We start from the raw sequence: 22,773 nt of genomic DNA on the forward strand, positions 1-22,773 counted from the left end.
GAAAAAACTTTTTCCTTGCGTCTGATCGGTAACTCAGACAAAAATCTCAGAAATTCTTTCATCACTTTGTCGTAATTTTTGCACTGTTTTATATTAGCCGTTACATAAAGTTTTATATATGAAAATGTGTTCAATTTCATGTAAAATACAACAAAATACAACCTATGGTTGTACCTTTTATCAGTTTTGGAATATTTTCATATAAATCATGATAAGTGCCAAAATTTCAACCTTCGGTCAACTTTGACTCGACCGAAATGGTCGAAAAACGCAACTGTAAGCTAAAACTCTTACATTCTACTAATATTCAATCCTTTACTTTCATTTTGCAACAAATTGGAATTCTCTAGCACAATATTTTAATTTATGGTGAATTTTTGGAGAGAGAGAGAGAGAGAGAGAGAGAGAGAGAGAGAGAGAGAGAGAGAGAGAGAGAGAGAGAGAGAGAGAGAGAGAGAGAGAGAGAGAGAGAGAGAGAGTTTTTCCTACGTTCCCGCGCGGTAACTCGGCCGAAAATCTCAGAAATTCTTTCGTCACTTTGTCGTAATGATTGCACTGTTTTATATTAGCCGTTACATAAAGTTTTATATATGAAAATGTGTGCAATTTCATGTAAAATACAACAAAATACAATCCATGGTTGTAGCTTTTATCAGTTTTGAAATATTTTCATGTAAACCACGATAACTGCCAAAATTTCAACCTTCGGTCAACTTTGACTCGACCGAAATGGTCGAAAAACGCAATTGTAAGCTAAAACTCTTACATTCTAGTAATATTCAATCATTTACCTTCATTTTGCAACAAATTGGAAGTCTCTAGCACAATATTTCGATTTATGGTGAATTTTTGAAAAAAAGTTTTCCTTATGTCCGCGTGCAGTAACTCTGCCAAAAACCTCAGAAATTCTTTCGTCACTTTGTCGTAATGTTTGCACCGTTTTGTATTAGGCCTTACATAAAGTGTTATACATGAATATGTGTGCAATATCATGTAGAATACAACAAAAAATAACTCACGGTTGTAGCTTTTATCAGTTTTGAAATATTTTCATATAAATCACGATAAATAGAAAAAACTCGACCTTTGGTCAACTTTAACTCGACCGAAATGGTCGAAAACTGCAACTGTAAGCTAAAACACTTACAGTCTAGTAATATTCAATCAATTACCTTCATTTTGCAACAAACGGGAAGTCTCTAGCACAATATTTCGATTTATTTATGGTAAATTTTACAAAAAACAAAAAACTTTTTACATCCGCTCGTTACTAATTCATGCATCATTTTGTGATAATATTTTCTCTGTGTTGCTTTGATGTTTTACAATTTGTTATATACCAAAATCATTGCAATTTAGTGTAAAAAAAAAAAAAAAAAAAAAAAAAAAAAAAAAAAAATCATTAGCTTTAACCATTTTGCTCACAGCACGATTTGTATACAATTATATATGAAATGCTTTTTGCGCTGTCATACATTCCAATATTTATATTTTTTTCACTTCTGATGGTTGCATACTAAACTTCAAGCAATGACAAAAAAAGGAGCCAAAAATGAACTCTTAATCTTAAAAACTAAGCGTGCTGTGATAAAAAAAAAAAAAAAAAAAAAAAAAAAAAAAAAAAAAAAAAAAAGCTTCGGCACTAACTCCCAGACGCCGCCGGCATACAACGGACACTTTTGTAAATAGAGGCTCGGCGTTTAAGTGTTAACCATCTCGTTTAAAGTTAAACTGCCAGTCTCCAGCTGCGCTGAAGCATATTCCTATTGTAAAGACCAATGGTTTGTACACTTCAATGAAACTAATTCCAGAGGTTCAAAACGATCTGAAGATAAAATGTTAAAACTAGAGTCCTCCTTGTAGGAGAATGCTCGTAATAAACTTACTCTTAGCTGTCACTAGTACAAATATTTAGAGGTTCAAAAGGATCTGCAGACAAAATTACCAAACTAAGGCCAAATTCCTGAGAGACTGATACAGTACCGAGTTCTAGGGGTTTCAATCTCAACTGATCAACCTCTCAAGGTGCTGCTCATTACACAGACCCAATTGCCCATGATATTACCAAGGATCTGTAACCTTGAAAAGCAGACAGAAAACTAACTTCATCGAAGAATTTTTTTTTTTTTTTTTTTTTTTATAGAGGTATGGGGGTTGAAAATGGCACATGGAGCAATACACAACCTTCTGCTTCTGAAACAAGGCCAGAGTTGTCTCTACTTGATAAGGGACAGCTTTCAAGATATCCTGGAAAACCCCTCTCCTGGAAGGAGTCAATAGTTAACGACTGTCTAAAAGTTAAATACAGTAGCTGTTCCAGCTCAGGTTTGCAAGCTCAGTCCTACGCAAAGAGTGAAGATTTGTATTTGTGTAGGAACAAATAGTTCTGTATATTAAAATCAAACTGTTTTCACATATAAATCATGGACTGGTGTGATAACTTACCAAAAACAAAACTATCAGGCTTGAACAGCTGCCCATGGGGGCCAGCTCGTACACTGTCCATAGTACCAGGCTCTAGGTCAACCAGGATGGCCCTTGGGACATATTTGCCTTGGTTTCCTTCATTGTAATAGACATTAATCCTTTCCAACTGCAGATCCATAAGGTCTTTGTCCACTCCAGCAGTGTATTCGCCAGTAGGTTGAATGCCATGCTCATCACTGATTATCTCCCAGAACTGGAAAAACAAACTTAAATTTTGGCATAAAAATGTCTATTGAAATAATTCAACAATTTAGGTAGCATACTGCAATTTTCTAAGAAGCAAGATACTGCTTTCATAAACATTTTATATACATATCTTCCCTACTTATTTATGATTTATACAAAGTATTATGTCTGAAATTAAAAAAAAACCATGGCAACAAGGATCCCCACCACAAATTTACATAATAGTGGAGGAATAATGAAAATAACATTGCTCTTATTCAGTCTTTTAGAGTTGTCACATACAGATACTGTACAGGCAAAAATTCAATATATTGCAGGTTAAAATTTCTAGCTTCCCTCTTCCTACAGCAAACTGATATTCCCAATTTTTCCAGTAATATTTTTTCATAATAAAATTAAGTTTCATATATACTTACCAACTAATTACATAGCTATAGTTTCTAACTCACACAGCAACCTTTTTTTAAAAATCGTGGTAGAGCTTCAATTGTTTTGTGTAGGTGACTAGCTCTGCTCACTATCGGGGAACACTGGGAACGACTTAGCAGACAAGCTCAATTTGTTTAGGCCCTTATGTCCATGACAGGGGAGGAGGGCAAGCTCTGATTCTGTAACTGCTTGGTAAGTATATATGAAACAATTTTATGATGAAAATATCATTGCCATGTAGGTAACTTACCAAGTAATTACAAAGCTGAATCCCACATTGAATGGGGGTGGGATACATGTAGACATTCTACTCCAAAAATGACATTTTTAATGTAAAGTTGAGTTTTATATATACATACCAAGTAGGCTAATTACTCAGGATACATGGACATATTCTACTCCAAAACATTAAGCTATGGTATGATGAATTTGAAATTGAAATTTTACAAGCACTGAAACAATGCTTCCAGTTTCCTTACCTGGTAAGAGAGCTACTGCAGGAGAATAAAAAGTCAAAAAGCCTACACCAAGGCAAAAAGATAGGAGAAAAAGTGCTTCCTATGAATCCTCACCCAATACCAAGCCACCCAACTGATGATGGCCCAAGGTACTGTGATTTTCAAACTTTCGACTTCCTTCAGATAGTGAGATGCAAAGATAGATTTACACTTCCAGTAGTTTGACTGAAGAATGGAAGTAAGGGACATATTGTGCCAGATAGATTTGCACTTCCAGTAGGTTGACTGAAGAATGGAAGTAAAGGACATATTGTGCCTGAAAGCAAGAGGAGTAGGGACTGCTCTGACGTCATGAGCTTTCACTTTGAAAGTAGGCAAAATGTCCTCCTGAATCCACGTGTGTGCCTCGGATATTAAGTCCCTAAAGAAGAACGACAATGTGTTCTTAGGTAGAGGATGAGATGGGTTCTTAACCTAACACCAGAAGTGTTGAAGGGCAGAAAAGCGTAAAGACCCAGATCAGACCAATCTTGCAGCATGGTGTCTGTTGCCCATGCCAGAGGGTTCGGGCTGGAGAGCAAAAGAGAGGATCACAATTGTTCCTTGAGGTGGTGAACAGATCTAATGTCGGCCTGCCCCACAGTCTCCAAAGATCCAGACAGACTAGGGGATCCAAGGTTCACTCGGTGGAAAGGACCTGCTTCCGACAGCTCGGCTCGTCTGCCAAAACATTTAATTTGCCCTGAATAAATTGAGTAACCAGTCACTTGATTTTGATCCACCCAAAGGAGAAGATCTCTTGCTGTCTGGCAGAGAAAAGGAATGAGTGCCGCCTTGCTTTCGGATGTACGTTAAGGCTGTGGTATTGTCTGGATGAACTACCACTGTCTTATTGCAGACCATGGTTGAGAAAGACTGAAGTCCTAAGTGAACTGCTTTCAGGTCTCTGACATTTATGTGAAGGCTCTGTTGTTCTGGGGACCACATCCCGGAAACGCCCTGGTTCCCCAGGAGGGCTCCCTAACCTAGGTCCAAGGCATCTGAGCAGAAGTCTAGGTTGGGGCTCAGAGGATGAAGAGACTTTTTTTCAGACAGCCATCATTGCAGGTCCAATTTGATATCTGGGGTCATTGGAAAAACTTACAAGTCTGGCTGTGTTTTCCTGTCCCACTTGGCCTTGAGGAAGAACTGACGACCTCACATATGAAGTCTGCCTAGCTTTACAAAAGTCTCGATCGATGCCAGAGTCCCCAGCAGGATAATCCACTGATGGGATGAGCAAGACAAGAGGGCTAGAAAATTGTGGACAGTCTGAAAGCAGCTGGCGATTCTCTTGGGAGACTAAAAAGCCCAAAAAGTCAGAGAGTTGAGAGTCATCCCCAAATAGAGGATCTCCCTGCGATGAGGTGAACTGGGACTTCTGGATATTGATGAGAATGCCCAGTTCCTGAGAGAGAAGAATATTGTGCAAGTCCATTTCTCCTTTGAAGGGGATCTAAGAAGCCAGCTGTCCAGATACAGACTGAAGTTTATGTCTATTAAATGGAGGCATTTTGCTAGAGGAGCGAGGACTCTAGTGAACATCTGAGGTGCTGTAGAGGCTGAAGCAAAGCGCCCGAAACTGGAAGACTTCGTTCTGGACGACAATCATTAGATACTTCCTAGTCCTGATGGATGGGGATGTTGAAGTATGCATCCTGCATATCCAAGGTTATCATCCACTCATCCTGGTGAATGGATGAAAGGACAGAATGGTTTGTCTCCATCTTGAATTTTGCCCTCTGGACAAACAGATTGAGGGCACTTACATCGAGGACCGGTCTCTAACCCCCCCCAAATGTTTTGGGGACCACAAAAAGAGTTGTAGAAGCCTCTCTGTGTTGATGTCCCCAACCTCTTCTATGGCCGTCTTTAGAATGAGGGAGGAGACCTCCTCCAAAAGGGCTGAATGTTTCTCTGAGCCCCTTGAGTAGGCCATCAATGTGATGGGAGAAATTTACTAAAGGGGGGCTCTTCAAGTATGGGATGGTGTAGCCCTCCTTCAGAACCTTGATAATCCCCAGTTCTGTTCCTATGATCATCCACTTCTCCCAAAGCTCGGGAAGTCTGGCTCCCGCTCCCACTGGCGCATGAAGGACTTCCTTCTCATTTCTTAGGCAAAAACTTGGATGAGCTCTTTTTGATGGATCTGGCTGAGAAACGGACATTGGAGAGGGTCCTAGGCTATGACCTGAGCTTGCTTACACAAAAGGGCTGCTGCTGGAATGGAGGCGACTTGGAAGCCAACACAGATGAATCCTCGGAGAGTTTGGAAGATTGCAACAGTAAATACTGAGTAGACCTCTTTTGGAGGTCTGAAGCAATTTCCCTTAGTGTCCTGAGGTGTTGAGGATCCAACGGCAAAAACAAACGGGCTGATTTCTGGGTCTGAGTGACTCCTTTAGTGGTAAAGGAGCACCCAAGTTCTCTTTTCTTTAACCCTTAAGGGACAGGATAATTATATATCATACAACCAACACCCCCCCCCAAAAAAAAAAACCGGGCAAACTTTAAGGTTGGCCAATTCAAGAAAAAAACATCAATGGAAAGCAGAAGATATGCAAATGCACATGGTATATGAAAAAAAATTCTAAAAAATTTTCCCTACCTTACATGTGAATTTGAAGTGATTATTTACAACCCTGTGTGGGGCCTCTTTCACAAAACACTCTTAAATTTTACCAAGTTATACATGTTTTTTCTAATAATTCATTTTATTTTGTATTATAATTACACCTCATACAATATCATAACAGATAAGAAATAAAATCAGTAACAAATTCTGAGCACATTTGTTGTAAAATATTTATGTAAAAAATTTACTGAGATTGGGAGATGCTGTAACTTTTTTTTTATCTTATTAGATAAGCTTAAATTATTTTATTTATTTGCATTACGTAAATTTAGATCAGCCTTGTTTTTTTATAGGTTTAATAACTACTTTTTAAGAAAGTCATGTTGTGGCAGGATACCCTTTGTTTTGAGTGGGTATTTGTTTACAGTATTTTTGAAGTTTAGTGTCCGTTGTCTGGTCATTTCTAGTGCTTAATGTAAAGTGCTTAATTTAACATTACTTTATTCAGTGTGGTTTGGTGCCTCCTCCCCGTTTGTTTATGTTATCGAACTATCATTTTAACAACTGTTTTTCTGTTTTTATGAGTGTTGATAACCGCCTCCTTAGTGATGTCTGGACATTGGAGCTCAGCCAGTTAGTTCAGGCTATAGTGCTTAATTTAACATTATTCAGTGTGTTTGGTGCCTCCTCCCCGTTTGTTTATATTACCGAACTACCGTTTTAGCAACTGTTTTTCTGTTTTTATGAGTGTTGATAAACGCCTCCTTGGTGATGTCTGGACATTGCAGCTCAGCCCGAGTTAGTTCAGGCCATAGCTCTCCCGTTATACTGTCCCTTAAGCAGCCGACTGATATTTGGAATTTGGATGACGATTATTTGGCAGCTTTTTGGACCACGTTTAAGGATCTTCCTCTTGGACTGTTGTTCACAGGTCCACTTGTCACCTGCAACCCAAGTGTTTCCTGCCTCAACCTGTGACTTGGGTGCTTCATATGAGACTCGCAGGTACTCCTGTCACCTGCAACTTGAGCATTTCCTGCTTTTCCCTGTTGAGGAGGAACTCTCAGGGAATTGGTGTCGTCGCTTTCTCCCGGCACTGATGTAGATTTGCCAGCTGCTTCTGCATCTCTGTCCAGCTGTTTTCTTCAGTGAATTTGGGAGCTTGCTAGCTCGTGAAAAGATCTGTAGGGAGGCTGGTGCCAGGTAAGACAGAGTATCCTTGATTTTTGCGTAGGATCGCTTTCCCTTTATGTTGATGCTCTGGCGTTCATGACCTGCCCCAATAGCTGAATTGGCGATTTGATCACGGCCCTGGAATTGTTTCTCCACCGATGCCTCCAGTGATGTGAAAAACTATATAGCAGTTATATATATATATATATATATATATATATATATATATATATATATATATATATATATATATATATATATATATATATATATATATATATATACAGGCAGTCCCCTGGTTTACGACGGTTCCGGCTTTAATACGTTTCGAGGTTACGACGCTTTTCAAATATATTCATCAGAAATTATTTCCTGGCTTACGACGCATGTTCCGGGTTACGACGCCGTCGCACGATCCGACGGAAGAAATATGGCCCCAAAATGGCAGAATAATCATAATTTGAAGGTTTTTTTGATGTAAAACTCAATAATAATGCAGTTTACATCGTTTTCAATGCACCCAGAGCATTAAAAGTAAGGTTTTCTTATGATTTTTGACGATTTTCGACGATGTTCCGGCTTCGACGATTTTCGGGTTACGACGCAAGCAAGAACGGAACCCCGTCAGAACCGGGACCGCTTGTATATATATATATATATATATATATATATATTCATATATATTTATATTCAAGTTTATGCTGTGACTTTATAACGTCACCTGACTGGTCATAGGACAATAGGCAGGGATTATAATTATTTTCTTGTTTTGTTTTCTCTGCCTTCCTTCTTCCTTTGACTTAGCATTAGGATAATTTTTGGTCTGGCCAGCTAAGGTGTTGCATCCATACAGGTTATTTATTAATAATTGTCATTTCCTCATTATTTATTTCTTTTCCAGGGTTTAGCTTTCTTAGTTTTAGGAAATGCAGTGTGATTCTAAGGATTGGTATTTGTCCTTCCCAGTTGTTACCAAGGTTTTGAAGTGTTTATTATACCCCACAAGGTTGATTTAAATATGACATTTCCATAATAAAATAAAGTTTTAAGTACTGTATACTTACCCAGTAGTTACATTGCTATTGTTTCGAAACCGAACGGCAGCTAAATTCAAATTTTGCGCCAGCAAAAACAAAAAACAATATGGTGGCTAGGAGATATCCCCTCTACCCACTGGTGGAGGAGTGAGGAACTACCTTAACACAAAACTTGCCGTTTATGCCCTATATTCATGAGAGGGGGGGAGGGAGGGTTTTGATCATGTAAATACTGGGTATGTAAACTTAAAATTTTATTTTATTATGAAAAAGTAATTTTTAAGTATGTAACTTACCCAGTATTTACATTGCTCATTCCCACACTAAAGGAGGCGGGACCATGAATAGATAGATAGAACTATAAGTTGTGTTAACCTTCTTTCATTGGGTAAAAGAAACATTGTAAATTCCTTACCTGTTAAGTGAGCAATCCATGCTGATTCTGCCTCTTAAATATGGAGCTCTTCTTAACTGCTAGACGTGGCAAGGGAGCCATGGGACGTCTATAGCAAGTAAATTATCCTTGTGACCTAGAAGGGTTCATAGGACACGAAGGATGACCAAACAAATACCCCTGCTCAGGGCGCAGTACCAACCAAAAAATATAAAACCAATCGGTGGGTATCACCACTAGCCTACACCAAAATTAAACCCCTTGAAAGAACTGACTGAGAGGTACTCCTAAACGCACAGCACAATGTACCCCCAGACTCCCCAGCAAACTCCAAAACCTGCGTCAAATAGGGGACACTAAGGAAGGATGCGCTTCCTTATCACCTTCCCCCAAATTCCGTGCCAGCCACAACGAAAGGACCTAAGGTACTGCAATTATCATATGTTGTCTCCATATCTCGTTTGTGAAATAGAAGAGAGAGACAAATTGCGTCTGAAGGCCAGAGAGGTCGCAACCGCTTGTACTTCAAGCGTTTTAACTTTCAAAACACTGCACTCCGCATCATCCAAATTGTCATGAGCCTCCACTATTACACTCCAAATAAAGAAAGCCAACGCGTTTTTTGAGAGGGGTCGAGAACGATTCTTAACAGAGCACCAGAGATGGTCCGAGTTACCTCTATAGACTTGGTCGCTTGAATATAGAACTTGAGAGCTCTAATGGGGCATAAGAGTCTTTCCTCTTCTCTGTCAACTAGATCTGTCAGATTATGAATCTTGAATGACCATGGCCAAGACCTGGATGGAGTTTCATTCTTGGCCATAAAACCCATATTAAAGGAACAATGTTTTCATTGGCAAAACCTACTCTTTTATTTAAGGCACACACTTCACTTACCCTCTTCGCTGTAGCTAAGGCTACTAAAAATAGCATCTTTCTCGTCACCTCCCTTAAAGACGCTGTACAAGTATTGCCCTACTTATGATGGGGTTAGGTTCCAAAAAACCCATTGTTTGTTGAAAAAATCGTATCTCAAATATGTCCTAGCCTACACTAGGGTAATCAGTACCATCTATACATATATGGTAGCCTAGCCTACACTACACAGTATACTCTATAAATATACAGTATAGTAATTATTAGTGTCAGGTAATTCTGCAGGTTCACTGCAGATTGACTTATGATAATTCAGTATAAAGAGAAATTGAATAAGAAACAAGGCTTAGCCTACACTTTGGTATATCATATATGGTAGCCTACCCTACATTATACTGTACTCTATTTTCACATACTAACACCGTATTATACAAACATCAAAATACCGAATGTGCTGCTTTTCCATAGATCTTTTAAAAAGTTATGCTTTACTACACTGTATCTAACTGTATATATTCTCATATTCTTTTTGCTTTATAAATTGCGATCATATGTTTTGGTTTGGGAATTGATCATGCGGTGTTTATTTCACCACATTTAACTCAGTTCAGAGTGCTTTTCTTGCTTCTAGTTAGAGTAAATGAATCTCTAAATACTTTATTTATATGGGACAAGGATATTTTTCGTTATACAAAGTGTTTTTAAGTCGAAATATAACTTAAATATGTCTTGTTGTGAAATTAATTTAGCTATTTTTTTTCGTTAATAGATGACGTTGGCGGCTGGCTGTTTGGGGGCATGTTTGTTGTGTAAAAAAAAAATCAAGATTCTGTTTGCTTTTTTCACTTAATTTCATCATAATACGAGCTTTACGTATTTATCTTTTATCGGCGTGAAAACAGCAGTATGTGTTCTTTCATGCCCTATAGTTTTGATTAAAATACTCTCTCTCCCATTTTATTTACAGTCTAGTTTCATCCATGTTCCCAATGCACGATAATTTATAGTCATTCGCAGCTTGAACATTGTTTTCTCAGCTTCAGCTACAACTTGCAGCTTAAATTTATTGTAGCTGTATATTTCCTTGCCGATCTTTTCTCCAAAGCAGATAAGGGTATAATGTAAAAATATATCAGTCTTATTGTACTTAATGTCATTTTTACCATAACTACGGTAATTGTTTAACCGTATGATGGTTGAAATACAAGCAAAACAGTTGTTATCCGATTCGGTTACTGTATTAGCAAAACAATAGTTTCTTGTTTGGTTGTTTATGGCTGTACGCATTTTCGCAAGAGTATACAGCTGCTAACAATACTTTTATCATTTATTTACTTTTTTAACTAGAAGATGGAATCCAGAGATGGAGGAAAAGAAGTTGGTCTCTCTTGCTGCCTGAGTGTACGCTGCTGCCTGCACCCGCGCGAAATTTAAAAGTATTTTCTAAATATTGTTGCATCGGTATTAATTGCTAACCCCATCGTAAACTCGAATTATCCTAACTCGAATACTACCTGTACTGAAAGGTTCAAATCTATCACTCCTAAGCCACTTCAGAACCACGTCCAAGTTCCAGCCTATTAATCTTGGTCCTTCCGTCCTCTCCTTATCGAAAGAATTAAACCTCACAAATCTTTGTCGCCAAACAAATCTAGACCACAGTGTCGAAACACCGAGCCCAACATAGCCCTGTAGTTCTTCGTTGGGCTAGTCGGCAGAGTTGTCGGCTAGCACTCGCTAGGCCCGAGTTCGAGTCTCCAGCCGGCTAATGAAGAATTAGAGGAATTTATTTCTGGTGATAGAAATTCATTTCTCGCTATAATGATTCGGATTCCACAATAAGCTGTAGGTCCCGTTGCTAGGTAACCAATTGGTTCTTAGCCACGTAAAATAAGTCTAATCCTTCGGGCCAGCCCTAGGAGAGCTGTTAATCAGCTCAGTGGTCTGGTTAAACTAAGAAATACTTAACATAGCCCTGTACCCCTTAATGCAGAGGTAGATAATAGTTTCGTCTTCTTCAAGTACAAGAAAAAATCGGCCACTTGCGCTAAAGATGTCTTAGAAGAAGAGACCCGCTCTCTCCTGCACCAGTCTCTAAACACGTTCCACCTGGCCTGGTATACGTCCGAAGAAGACCACCTCCTGCATTCCGCGATAGCTTTGAAGCTTGCTGAGAAAATCCCTTGTCTCTGAGGAGATGGTTGATAGTCTGAATGCGGTTAGCGCTAGACCTGACAGACCATCGTGGAACTTTCTTACGTGAGGCTGTCTGATTAGATCCTTCCTTTGAGGTAGAAGCCTTGGATAATCTGTCAGAAGTTCCAGCAGATCCAGGAACCATCCCCCCGATGTCCAAAATGGGGCAATCAGAGTCATTCTGATGTTCTTGTTATGTCCTGAGTTTGTTCAACACTTCCCTGACTATTTTGAATGACGGGAAGGCCAAATAGGTCTACCAGCGGAGTCTCACAACAATTCCATATTTGTTGACATACCAAGGGGTAAAAAGTCCATTCCGTAGAGATAACTTGCTTCTTGCGACTGAGCAAGTCTGCCCTTGCATATAGTTTCCCTTGAACAAACCTTGTGTCTGATTTTGCTTCAGCCACAATAGCAGAATTCTTGTCGTCTCGCAAAGGGAGAATGAGTGAGTGCCTCCTTGTTTCCGAATATATGACAGAGCTGTTACACTGTCCGAATGTACTACTACCACCTTCCCTCTCATCTGTTCAGCAAATTTTGTCAACCCTAGATGAACAGCTACCAATTCTTTCTGTTGGCTTTTGCTCCAAACTCCCGTCTCTATGTCACCTAGAACAGCACCCCATCCCTGGTCAGATGTGTCTGAAAAGAATGTTAGGTCGGGGTTCAACGGAGCTAGAGACTTTCCTTCCGTCAATCTCTTGACAGCCACCAAAACAGATCCTTCTTGATTTCCTCAGAATATCTGGAAATTCCTTCCTCCACCAGTTTGCTTTTAGATAAAATTGTAATGGCCTCACGTGGAGGCGCCCCAGAGCCACGAACATCTCTGGGGACTACAACGTCCCCAGAAGGCTAATCCATTTGTTCGCAGAGTAAGTTCTGAGAGCCATAACCTTCAAAACTTTTTGAAAGCAAGAATCAACTCTTAGCCGACAGAGAAGCCCGAAAATTCAATGCATCTATCTGAATTCCCAAATATACTGTCTTCTGAGAAGGGATCAGACACAACTTCTGACAGCTGATTAGAAGACCCAACTCCTCTGGTAATCTTAAAGTCACCTGAAGATCCTCTGTGCATTTTGCTAGAGTTCCCGACCGAAGAAGCCAGTCATCGAGATAAAGATGTCTTGATCCTGTTGATGGAACCATTTCGAAAATGAGGCTAGGATCCTGGTAAAAACTTGAGGTGCTGTCAAAAGGTCGAAACAGAGCCCGAAACTGGAAAACTTGGTTCCCGAATACAAAACGTAGATACTTCCGAGACTCTTGGTGTATCGGGACGTGGAAATATGCGTTCTGCATATCCACTGTTACCGTCCAATCCCCGTCTGATGGATGATAGAACCGTGTTGTTGGTCTCCATGCAGAATTTTGTCTGTTTCACAAACTTGTTTAATGCGCTGACATCCAACACGGGTCCAACCCCCTGAAGCTTTGGGGACTAAAAACAGCAATTGCAGAAGCCCGGAGAGCTCTGATCTTCCACTGCTTCTACAACTCTTGTCTAACAGGGCCGACATCACCTCAGAGGGCGCCATGGATTTCTTTGAATCGCCCAAGTAAGCCGTCGAAGCCGTTGGTCCTCTCGAAATGGGGGGGGGGGCCCTGAACCATAAAAGGAATATGGTAGCCCCTTCCCAGAGTCTCCACAACCCAGCTCTCTGCTCCTATCTCTTTCCAACACCTCCAAAACTATAGCAGTCTTGCTCCCATCGGTGCACAGAGGATGTGCTTCTCACTTCTTGTTGGCAGACTAGGGAACTTTCTTAATTGATCTAAGAGGGAACCCTTGTTCTTCCTCTAGAATTTGCCAATCCTCTACAACCTCCTCTACCTAGAAAGGGCATTCCATGTGAGGGTGAAGATGCAGAAGAAGACAAAGTCGGACGTACAACTGGCGAAGCAACAGAAATCTCTCTTGGTCTTTTGGAGGATTGAGCCAGTAAATCCTGCGTAGATTTCGTCTGAAGAGCTGAAGAAATCCCCACTAACAGCTTCTCTGGAAACAAGCTCTTCTTATTAAGAGGTGCAAACAACAAGGCCGACCTCTGATGTCTTGACACTCCCTTCTTAAGGAAAGAACACCATAATTCTCTCTTTTTAAGGACACCTAAGTAAACATAGCAGTCAGTCCCGAAGCAGCGTCGATAACTCATTGATCTAAAACGTTAAGGACTTCTGATAAATCCGTAAATGTCTCCTCGTCCAAAGAAGAACAAGCAGAAATCTTCTGGCCCAACGCTCCAATGGACCAGTCCAAAAAACTGACCACCTCAAAAATACGAAAGATGTGCTTCAACAGAAGATCAAGTTTGAGCATAGAAAATCTTCAGTGAATTAAAAGCTGAATGTCTCGAAGCGTTGATAAGGCCCGAGAAGTCTCCCTGGGAGGAGGCAGAAACTCCCAAAGAGAAGGCTTCCCCGGTCTCTTAGCAGAGTCATCTCCGAGACATGAGTCTGGAAGGAGGAAAACACAAGATAGTCTTGCTCTGCTCCCTCTTCTTAAGGAGCCAAGCATCAATCCCTTTTAGTGCTTTCTGTGCCGAAAAAGACAAAAACAATCTTTGTAAGTTGCAAAGCACTCTTCTTCCAATCCCTCGAGACAGAAGAGTCTGAGGAAGGCGCTACATGAGAGAATGAATCCGGAAAACTCTCAACAAAGAATTTCAAAAGCTTCTTGAAAGCGGTGGAATTCTGACTCTCTTGTTCTATTTCCTCATCGCCTTCTTCGCCTGCTTCCTCCTCCGAGTGTGTAGGGGAAACAACTACCAGAGAACGAGTCTTGATCTGAGTGGGTTGCACAAAACCCAAAATCTTATCCAACTTTGCTTGAATGCCAATCGCCGAAAGGTCCTGAACTTCCTGCTCGGAAGTCTGTGTTAGAGAACCCAGTGGCGAGTTGGCGCCAAAGAACGAGTCGAAGTTTCAGGCGCAAGAAGCGCTCCTCCTGATACTGGCGCTCACACACTACCTCCTCTTCACCATCCAGTCGAAACAACTGCTTTTGCGCCTCCACATCAAGCGAAATCCTCTTACTCTTCTTAGCAGAGGTTAATTGGCGCCTTGGAGCCAGTTCTGGTGCTCCCTCACTGTCTCGGGAAGGCGAAAAAAAACTCCGGAGCCTCCCACCAACTACAACCAGGGGAAGGAGAAGCACGAATAAGCGTTCGCTTCTTAGGTACTGCCTCAGGCGAGACACCATGAGACCTTTTAAGCGGGTGAGACTTGCCGGTAAAAGACCATTGGCATCTGGGCGAAGACTCTCCCAAACTCCTCTCTGGAGACGCCTTTCCACTGTCGCTCCCTAGCAGTCTGGGAGTTGACATCAGATCCGCCTGAGGGGGCAACTACCTGGGAACAGACCCCGCTCGCCTACCTTGGGCCTCCAGTATGCTTCCTCCCAGGGGATGGGGAGTCTAGCTGGGACTTTTGCCCAGGAGCACGAGCGGGCCGAGTAGTCACCTCCTCCACTTCACAAACACTAACATTCGTTATTTTATCCTCCAAGGATTTCACAGAGGATCCCAACTTCTCAGCAGCTTGAAGCATTAACGAAGATTTCACTTTCATACGGGCTTTGAGGCTGGTCATGGCATCAGGTTCAGGTGAACGGAAACCAGGTGAAGGAACAGGTTGATTAAGAGGAGGGGTGTTAATGGGAGAAATGGGAAGTTCATGATCTTGATTATCTACTTCCTTAGAGGAAGCTCTAACTGCAGCTTTCCGCTTCCTATCACAATCTAATTTTTTCATCCTACTTGAATAAATCTTCCACTTCCCTTCATCCCAATCTCTACATTCATCACATGTCAGACCTGGGTTACAGTCCTGACCTCTACAAGCTGCGCAAACAGTATGTGCATCATAAATCTCTTTAGCTAACCTACTTTTGCATCCTTTGTTGCAAACTCTAACTGCCCTGTTCTTACCTGAGCTCGAGTCTGACATACTGCAAAGAAAAGAGGGTAACTAAAATAACACAAACTGGAAATGATGTAACTGCTTGTCCGAACTACCGTAAATCTTTAAGACAAAATACTAAGTACATCACCAAATTCCAATAACAGAATATTCCTGAATTCTAGCAGTTGCTGCAAACAAGTGTGTACAGCACAAGGAGGCAGAAACGACTGAAGTTTTGTGTTAAGGTAGTTCTTCACTCCTCCACCAGTGGGTAGAGGGTGTATCTCCTAGCTGCCATATTGATTTTTGTTTTTGCTGGCGCAAAATTTGAATTCTAGCTGCCGTTCAGTTTCGAAACAATAGCAATGTAACTATTGGGTAAGTTACATACTCAAAATTTGTATTTATTAAGTATTAAATATTGTCAAGTTTTCTTGGGTGTTTGTTTCCGCTGACCTTTAGCACTGAGATACATTTATTACTAACAACTCCTGTTATAATTTAAGAACTTGCATAACAACCCCAAGGGTTGTAACATTTTTACATGCTTTTTCTAACATTTCTTTGCTAAATTACAATTATAATTGACATCATCGTAAAAGATAAGAACTAAAACCAACAGCAATCCCTGGGTATATTTCTGAGCAAATAAATAAAAAGACATCATGGGAGAGAAAGGAGCAAGACATTCCCCCCTCAATACTAAATACCATGAGACGCCCAAGACTGAGATGAGCTGAATTCTTTAGTTGCCACAATTCATTTACGGGCCACTGAAGTATTGGAAGCTCTTTCCTGCTCAATACAGCCAAACTGTATGAGAGTAATATTAATACTCCTCCGAGGGGTTCCATCCACCACCCAAAACCTATTTTACATCCTCTATAGAGGGGATCCATCCATTAAGGGTTAGAACACCCAAAGAGAAAAGAGCAGCAAGTTCAAGAAAGCCACCCCTAAAGGCCTTGTCTGCGCAGGACAGGACTCCTGGCCAGTCCAAGGAAGTGTCTCCCGCTAAGTCCTTGAAGTCTTCGATCTTCTTGGCCAGTGCTCCAACTGTCCGGTCCAAGAAACTAAAATCTTCCAACATCTTCAAGAGATCCTTAACAAGGTGGTATAGTTCCCCTGAGAACGCCAGGAAGAGTTGATGGGAAAGGAGAGGTCCCCTTAGGAAGAGGCAGCGACTCCCAAAGGAGGAGCTTCCCCGGTGAAGTAGGATAGATAACTCCTACGGACTAAGCATGAGGGAGGAAAGGCGTGGGACGGTTTGCTTTGCTCCCTCTTAGCAGAAAGCCAATCCTCAATTTCTTTAACAGCCTTCTTGGCAGATGAAGAAGCACCATCTTGGGGAGTCTAGTTCTGTCGTTTGGATGACTCCTCATCGAAAAGGTCGAGGCAGGTGAGACTGGAGCAAAAAAGATGGGAAAGTTCACCAGCATATACTGAAGAAAAGCTGCATAGGCCAAAGGAAGAGCAGGTTTGATCAAACTCCTTCTCCTGAGGAGACTGGAGACAGGGTTGAGTCATGAGCCAAGCCCTCTAGAAGAGCCAGGCATTTGGACAATGACAATGCGCGCCTGAGCGGGTTACCTGGGCGCTTGGAGGCAAAGTAAGGGCGCTCGACAGCTGGACCCACAGGAGAGAAGGCCTCCGGACCATGTGGAAAGTGGACGCTGGACTGAGGAAGGGACAGAGGGGTTAACAGTGTAGCTGCAGGAAGGATGTGGGCTCAGATTAGCCTTCTTATACCACTTAACAGGAAGCGGAGAACGGCAACCAACATCACCTGCATGTCTCTTCAGCTGTCGTGATGAACCTAGCAAGCATTTACAGCACTTCCTGTCTCCACTGGAATCGTCAGAACTAGACGCCAAATGGTGAACATCCAACGAGATGCCTTTCCAGTGGCTGTCTATCGATACCTGGGAACGTGCGACAGGCTTGACTGAGGGGTGGCTACGTGTGGGCAAACCCCACCGGCCTCCCTTGGACTTCTGGTATGTCTTCTCCCAGGTTCAAGGGAGCAGAACAGGGACCTTCATCTAAAACTGGCGGGACAAGGAGAACCTCCTCCACTTGCACAACACTGTCACTTGTCTCTTTTTCCACATACACTTTGCTCATTAACACTTGCAGTGATGCTCCCAACTCCACCACTGTATTAACTACAAGGTTAATTTTCTTGTCAACCTAGCTTTGAGATTGGCAATGGTACTAGGGTTGGAAGCAAATGAGCCAAGCACGGGTGACTCACTCGGACTTCTGGCATGCATTCTCCCAGGTTCACAGGAGTAGGACAGAGACCCTCATTTAGGAGAACCGTCAAGACGAGAAACCACCTCCTCCAACTGCACAACACCGTCTCCTGTCAAGACGCCTTTCCAGTGGCTGTCTGCCAATACCTGGGAGTGCACAACAGGTTCAACTGAGGGGGCAGCTACCCGTGAGCCAACCCCACTGGCCTCACTTGGACTTATGGTGCGTCTTCTCCCAGGTTCAGGGGAGCAGGACAGTGACCTATGTCTAGGAAAACCGGCGGGACGAGTAGCCACCTCCTCCACTAAATTGTGAACTCCTCCACTTCATTGTATTCACTACTAAGTTAAATTTCTTGTTAAACCTAGACTTGAGACTGGTAATGGCAAGGGTTGGAACCAAGGGAGCCAGGCGTGGGAGTAAGTGGATTAAAAGTTAAGAGAGATAGCAGCAAGAGAAAAAGCAGGAAGGCAGGAAGAAGGAATAGCAAGCTTATCTTCTAACCTAGACTTAGGTATAGATTTTAGGCTAGAGAAGCACGTTTCTTGGCTCTACAGGCTCTATTCTTCTTCCTATCACTTACTTGTCTACGTGAGAATGAAGTACCTTCCTTATGTTCATCTGGCGCCAGGTGCTTGGGTCAATAATTACATTCAGCACAAGTTCTCTCCTTACTATATTAATGCCCCCTCCACTTAGTGCAAATTATGAGTTATATGAAGATTTGATCAATCAGGTTTCGCAACCTTCGCTACAGTAACGAAAACTAGATGAACTTGAATCGGACAGCTTGAAGGCTACTCAAAACAAGTGATAATACTACGCCAAAATCCAGTTATTTAACTGAAAACCAATGAACAACAGCTGCAGCAAACCCCTGATGTTTACTTGAGAGCCAGCAGAAACAGAATGAGGTTTTCTGTTAAGTCATTTCCAGTACTCCTGTTAGTGGGCGGGGCTTGTCACCTCCACTAAACAAATGAAGTGCTACTGCGATTTTTTAAATATGAGGCTGCCGCGCAAGTTAGAAACTATAGCTACATACAGTAATTACTTGGCGATTTACTTGTATGAAACATCTTTTTAATAGAATCATCACTGGAGATGAATGAATGAACATACAGGATTTAGGCCAAGGGCCAAGCGCTGGGACCTATGAGGTCACTTAGCACTGAAACACAAATTAGCATTAAGTAAGATGGGAGAAAGAGAATACAAATGGGGGTACAGTAAAAGGAATGAAAGGAGTTGAAGCTAGGGGCCATAGGGACACTGCAAAGAACCTTAAAGCCTACAACGCAGTGTACGATCACTACCCCTTAAGGGGGTCACTGGAAATGATGCACGGATTCATCAATGTGACCAAGAACCCAAGATTCAGTCTGAGCAGTGGTTACCAAAATCTGATGGACCATTGAAGCTCAAATCTGAGAGGTCAGCCCTGAAGGTTATGGCCACCAATTTTTGGGGCTCAGATGGCGGAATACTTGTCAACTTCCCTGAAGGGCAAGAGTCCATTACATGAAACTATTACAAAGGGGTTGCAAAAACTGAAGAATGCACTGGCTAGAAAACAAAATGGAAGCTGCACCAAGGGATTCTGTTCCGTCACAGTGTGATAATGCTCCGCCTCATTCCTCACGAGCTGTGTTGGAGGTTTTACATGAATTTCAATGTCAAACTCTTCCACACCCTCCTTACAGCCCCGCTCTTGCTCCATCAGACTTTCTCTTGTTCCCAAAACTAAGAGAATACTTGAACGGAGTACAGTTCAAGTCGCTGGATGCAGCCAAGAAAGGGGTTTAGACTGGCTCAATGATTTTAAAGGGAAGGATTGCAGAGATGGTGACATCATCTACAGATGTGTTTGGACTTTAATGGGGGGGGGAAGTAGGAAAATAACCCCTGTAAGATTATAAATAAAAGATTTTTTCCATTTTTCCTTTAACTTCTTGACTTACTCTTGTATTTAAGAGCTGTAGAGGGAGTGTCAAACAACCATAAGCTACCCCATTTTATTGATTTTGACTTAGAAAATTTAGCTGTTGAGTAAAACACTGGAGCACTTTCAACCATTAGGTGGCTATGACAAAGAAAAGGAGTTGGAGAGCAGCTGCTGAGATCTAGAAAATAAAGAAGTACTAATGTTGCACTAAGAAATATACATAGGGTTTGACAAGATTGAAGAGAGGAGGTAAGAACAAAGTTAAGCTACTGTATAAGGCTAAAAAGTGGTTGCAGCTAGGGACTGAAGGGACTCTGCAAACACCCTTTAATAGGTTAATGCCTACATGTGAGGTGTGCTGATGGCACTACCCTGTTATAGGGTATCGGATCCTCTTTGATAACTTGTGTTAACAAAGTAATGAATTGTGAAATGAAAGTTTTTTCAAGGTCAAGACAGATCTATGGGGAACCAAACATGTCTACCAAGTAGAGAGAGTAGGCTATATGGAAGAAACACAAAGATCAAAGACAATCAACAGACAACCTTCAAGCATCAAAATTTAGCGGAGTCTATAAATACAAGAGTACGGCAAGAATTCTTAGGTTCAGTGGGTACTGGAAAAGAACACACTCAAACATCCTGTCATGGGACTGCTTTTACAAATGTGAAATGAGGCTCAGAGAAAGGGTGGTTAAAATTTTTCAGTTCAGAAGTTAGAGGTAAGGTGAAAAATGATTCTAATAGAAGTTAGAGGTAGGGTGAAAAGTGATTCTAACAGAAGTTAGAGGTAAGGTGAAAAGTGATTCTAACAGAAGTTAGAAGTAGGGTGAAAAGTGATTCTACTAGAAGTTAGAGGTAGGATGAAAAGTGATTCTAATAGAAGTTAGAGGTAGGGTGAAAAGTGATTCTAAGAGAAGTTAGAGGTAAGGTGAAAAGTGATTCTAAGAGAAGTTAGAAGTAGGGTGAAAAGTGATTCTAAGAGAAGTTAGATGTAGGGTGAAAAGTGATTCTAAGAGAAGTTAGAGGTAAGGTGAAAAGTGATTCTAATAGAAGTTAGAGGTAGGGTGAAAAGTGATTCTAATAGAAGTTAGAAATAAGGTGAAAAGTGATTCCAACAGAAGTTAGAGGTAGGGTGAAAAGAATAACAGAAGTTAGAGGTAGGGTGAAAAGTGATTCTAATAGAAGTTAAGAGATAGGGTGAAAAGTGATCCTATTAGAAGTTGCTTTCATAAATTACTGCCAAGACTTTGAGACTGAGTTTTAATTATTACTGAAATATAAGCTATAACAATTTTCTTAAATTGCAGCTTGCAGCTGCATTTTAAAATCTGGTAATACAGGAGTCTAGTTTCTCCTTGTATCCACGACTATTTCCACATAACATTTAATCCATGAATGAAAAGAGATGTCATAGCTTTGATAATAAAAAAAAAAAAAAAAAAAAAAAAAAAGTTGCTGCAATATCTCAAACACAAAAACCCTTGCTATATGCCCGTGACCTAACCTTAACCTACAAATATGCACTTTACCAGATGATTTGGACTGTCCCCACATTCTACTAGCTTAACCACAGCATACAAGTGCAGGTTGGCAGGTGAAGTTTAAGCTGAACCATACTTCAGCAGGAATGAAACCTAACGACATTAAATCAGGGCACCAAGCCCCAATCTAGCTAAATCAGCTGTGAAAGTACAAAGATCAATGGGTAGGCAGAAGTTTTCACTGACTGGCTTAAACCACCCCTAAATAACAGGAAGTCAAAATTCAGACACCCTCACGCAAATCCTTCTTTTTGGCAACCCTACAAATGTTACACCTACTGAAAACAGAAACTACGGGTTCTATGCTACAGTACTGTAGGCTTTATACCAAATTTACACTTTTCACCCTGGCTAGAAAAAATATCCAATTCATCTCTCCTGGTATAATTATTAGGGAAATCTTCCAAGATGACAAATAAGGTTATTTAACCAAGATAAATATTCTTGTCTGAAGCATTAAACTGAAAGCTTATTTATGAACCAAGATCACAGTGGTAGCCCATTAGCCTATTCACACTGCTCACTTGAGATTAAAAAGCTCCAACAGACCTGGGGCGTGCCCTAGATCGACCGGGACACACGACGGTAGAACTTGCCTCCACTTAATATTTGAGAACCAAACCAAACCGTCGCACACCTAATGGAAAATAATGGCAGCTTCGGCGAGTGCTGCAAAACTTACAGGCTCGGCCTACGGTACAATCTGCAATCCCTAAATTGGCGACGGGTTGGCTGACCCAGAAGCCTAAGGCCATTTTCGAATGGTTTACAACACGCATCAAAACTTCTTTTCTAGACTGAACAGGACCGCCGTCATTATAATTTGAACTTTGTTCAAAGGTCCTCCCCCTCCTACTTGGCCTACTACCTCCCTGAGTTGAGTGCAGCGACCTCGCCCTAAACGTCTGCCATTCCTCGAGAAGCGCCTTCCTCCCAGGCGCGCCAGCGATGACAGGCTACGCTGTACCTACGGTGAAAGGGCGTCCAAGTGTCTCTGCAGCATTCCCATCATGTCAGTAGACCTATATCCCGCGGGCGGCCTCCTGTCCCCAACATTAGGGTCTCGACGGAAAGTTCAAAAGGCGGCAGCAGCAGCTGCTGCAGCTCGACACCTTCCGCAACCCGGAGGCGGGATGGGCAACTAGGTATCATCGGCGCTCATTTCTCCCCCGCCGCACACTCACATGTTCAGGTTGGAAACGGCCGAAGGGATACGACTTCCTTTCTATCAAATATTCGCATGCCGGCCGCCGCCTCTCTCTCTAG

General features: G+C 41.6%; 1 protein-coding gene across 2 annotated transcripts in view; it reads right to left on the minus strand.

Moving 5' to 3' along the window:
- The window catches only part of LOC136825240 (tubulin beta-2 chain), a 35,577-nt gene that overhangs the window by 8,434 nt on the left and 4,370 nt on the right, over positions 1 to 22,773 (minus strand). For both annotated transcript variants that reach the window (XM_067081277.1, XM_067081278.1), the window contains exon 3: positions 2,446 to 2,680. In XM_067081277.1, coding sequence (XP_066937378.1) covers positions 2,446 to 2,680 — 235 coding nt within the window. The remainder of the gene's footprint in view (positions 1 to 2,445; positions 2,681 to 22,773) is intronic.

Source organism: Macrobrachium rosenbergii, chromosome 37 (assembly GCF_040412425.1).
Source record: "Macrobrachium rosenbergii isolate ZJJX-2024 chromosome 37, ASM4041242v1, whole genome shotgun sequence".
NCBI classification, from domain to species: Eukaryota; Metazoa; Arthropoda; class Malacostraca; order Decapoda; family Palaemonidae; genus Macrobrachium; species Macrobrachium rosenbergii.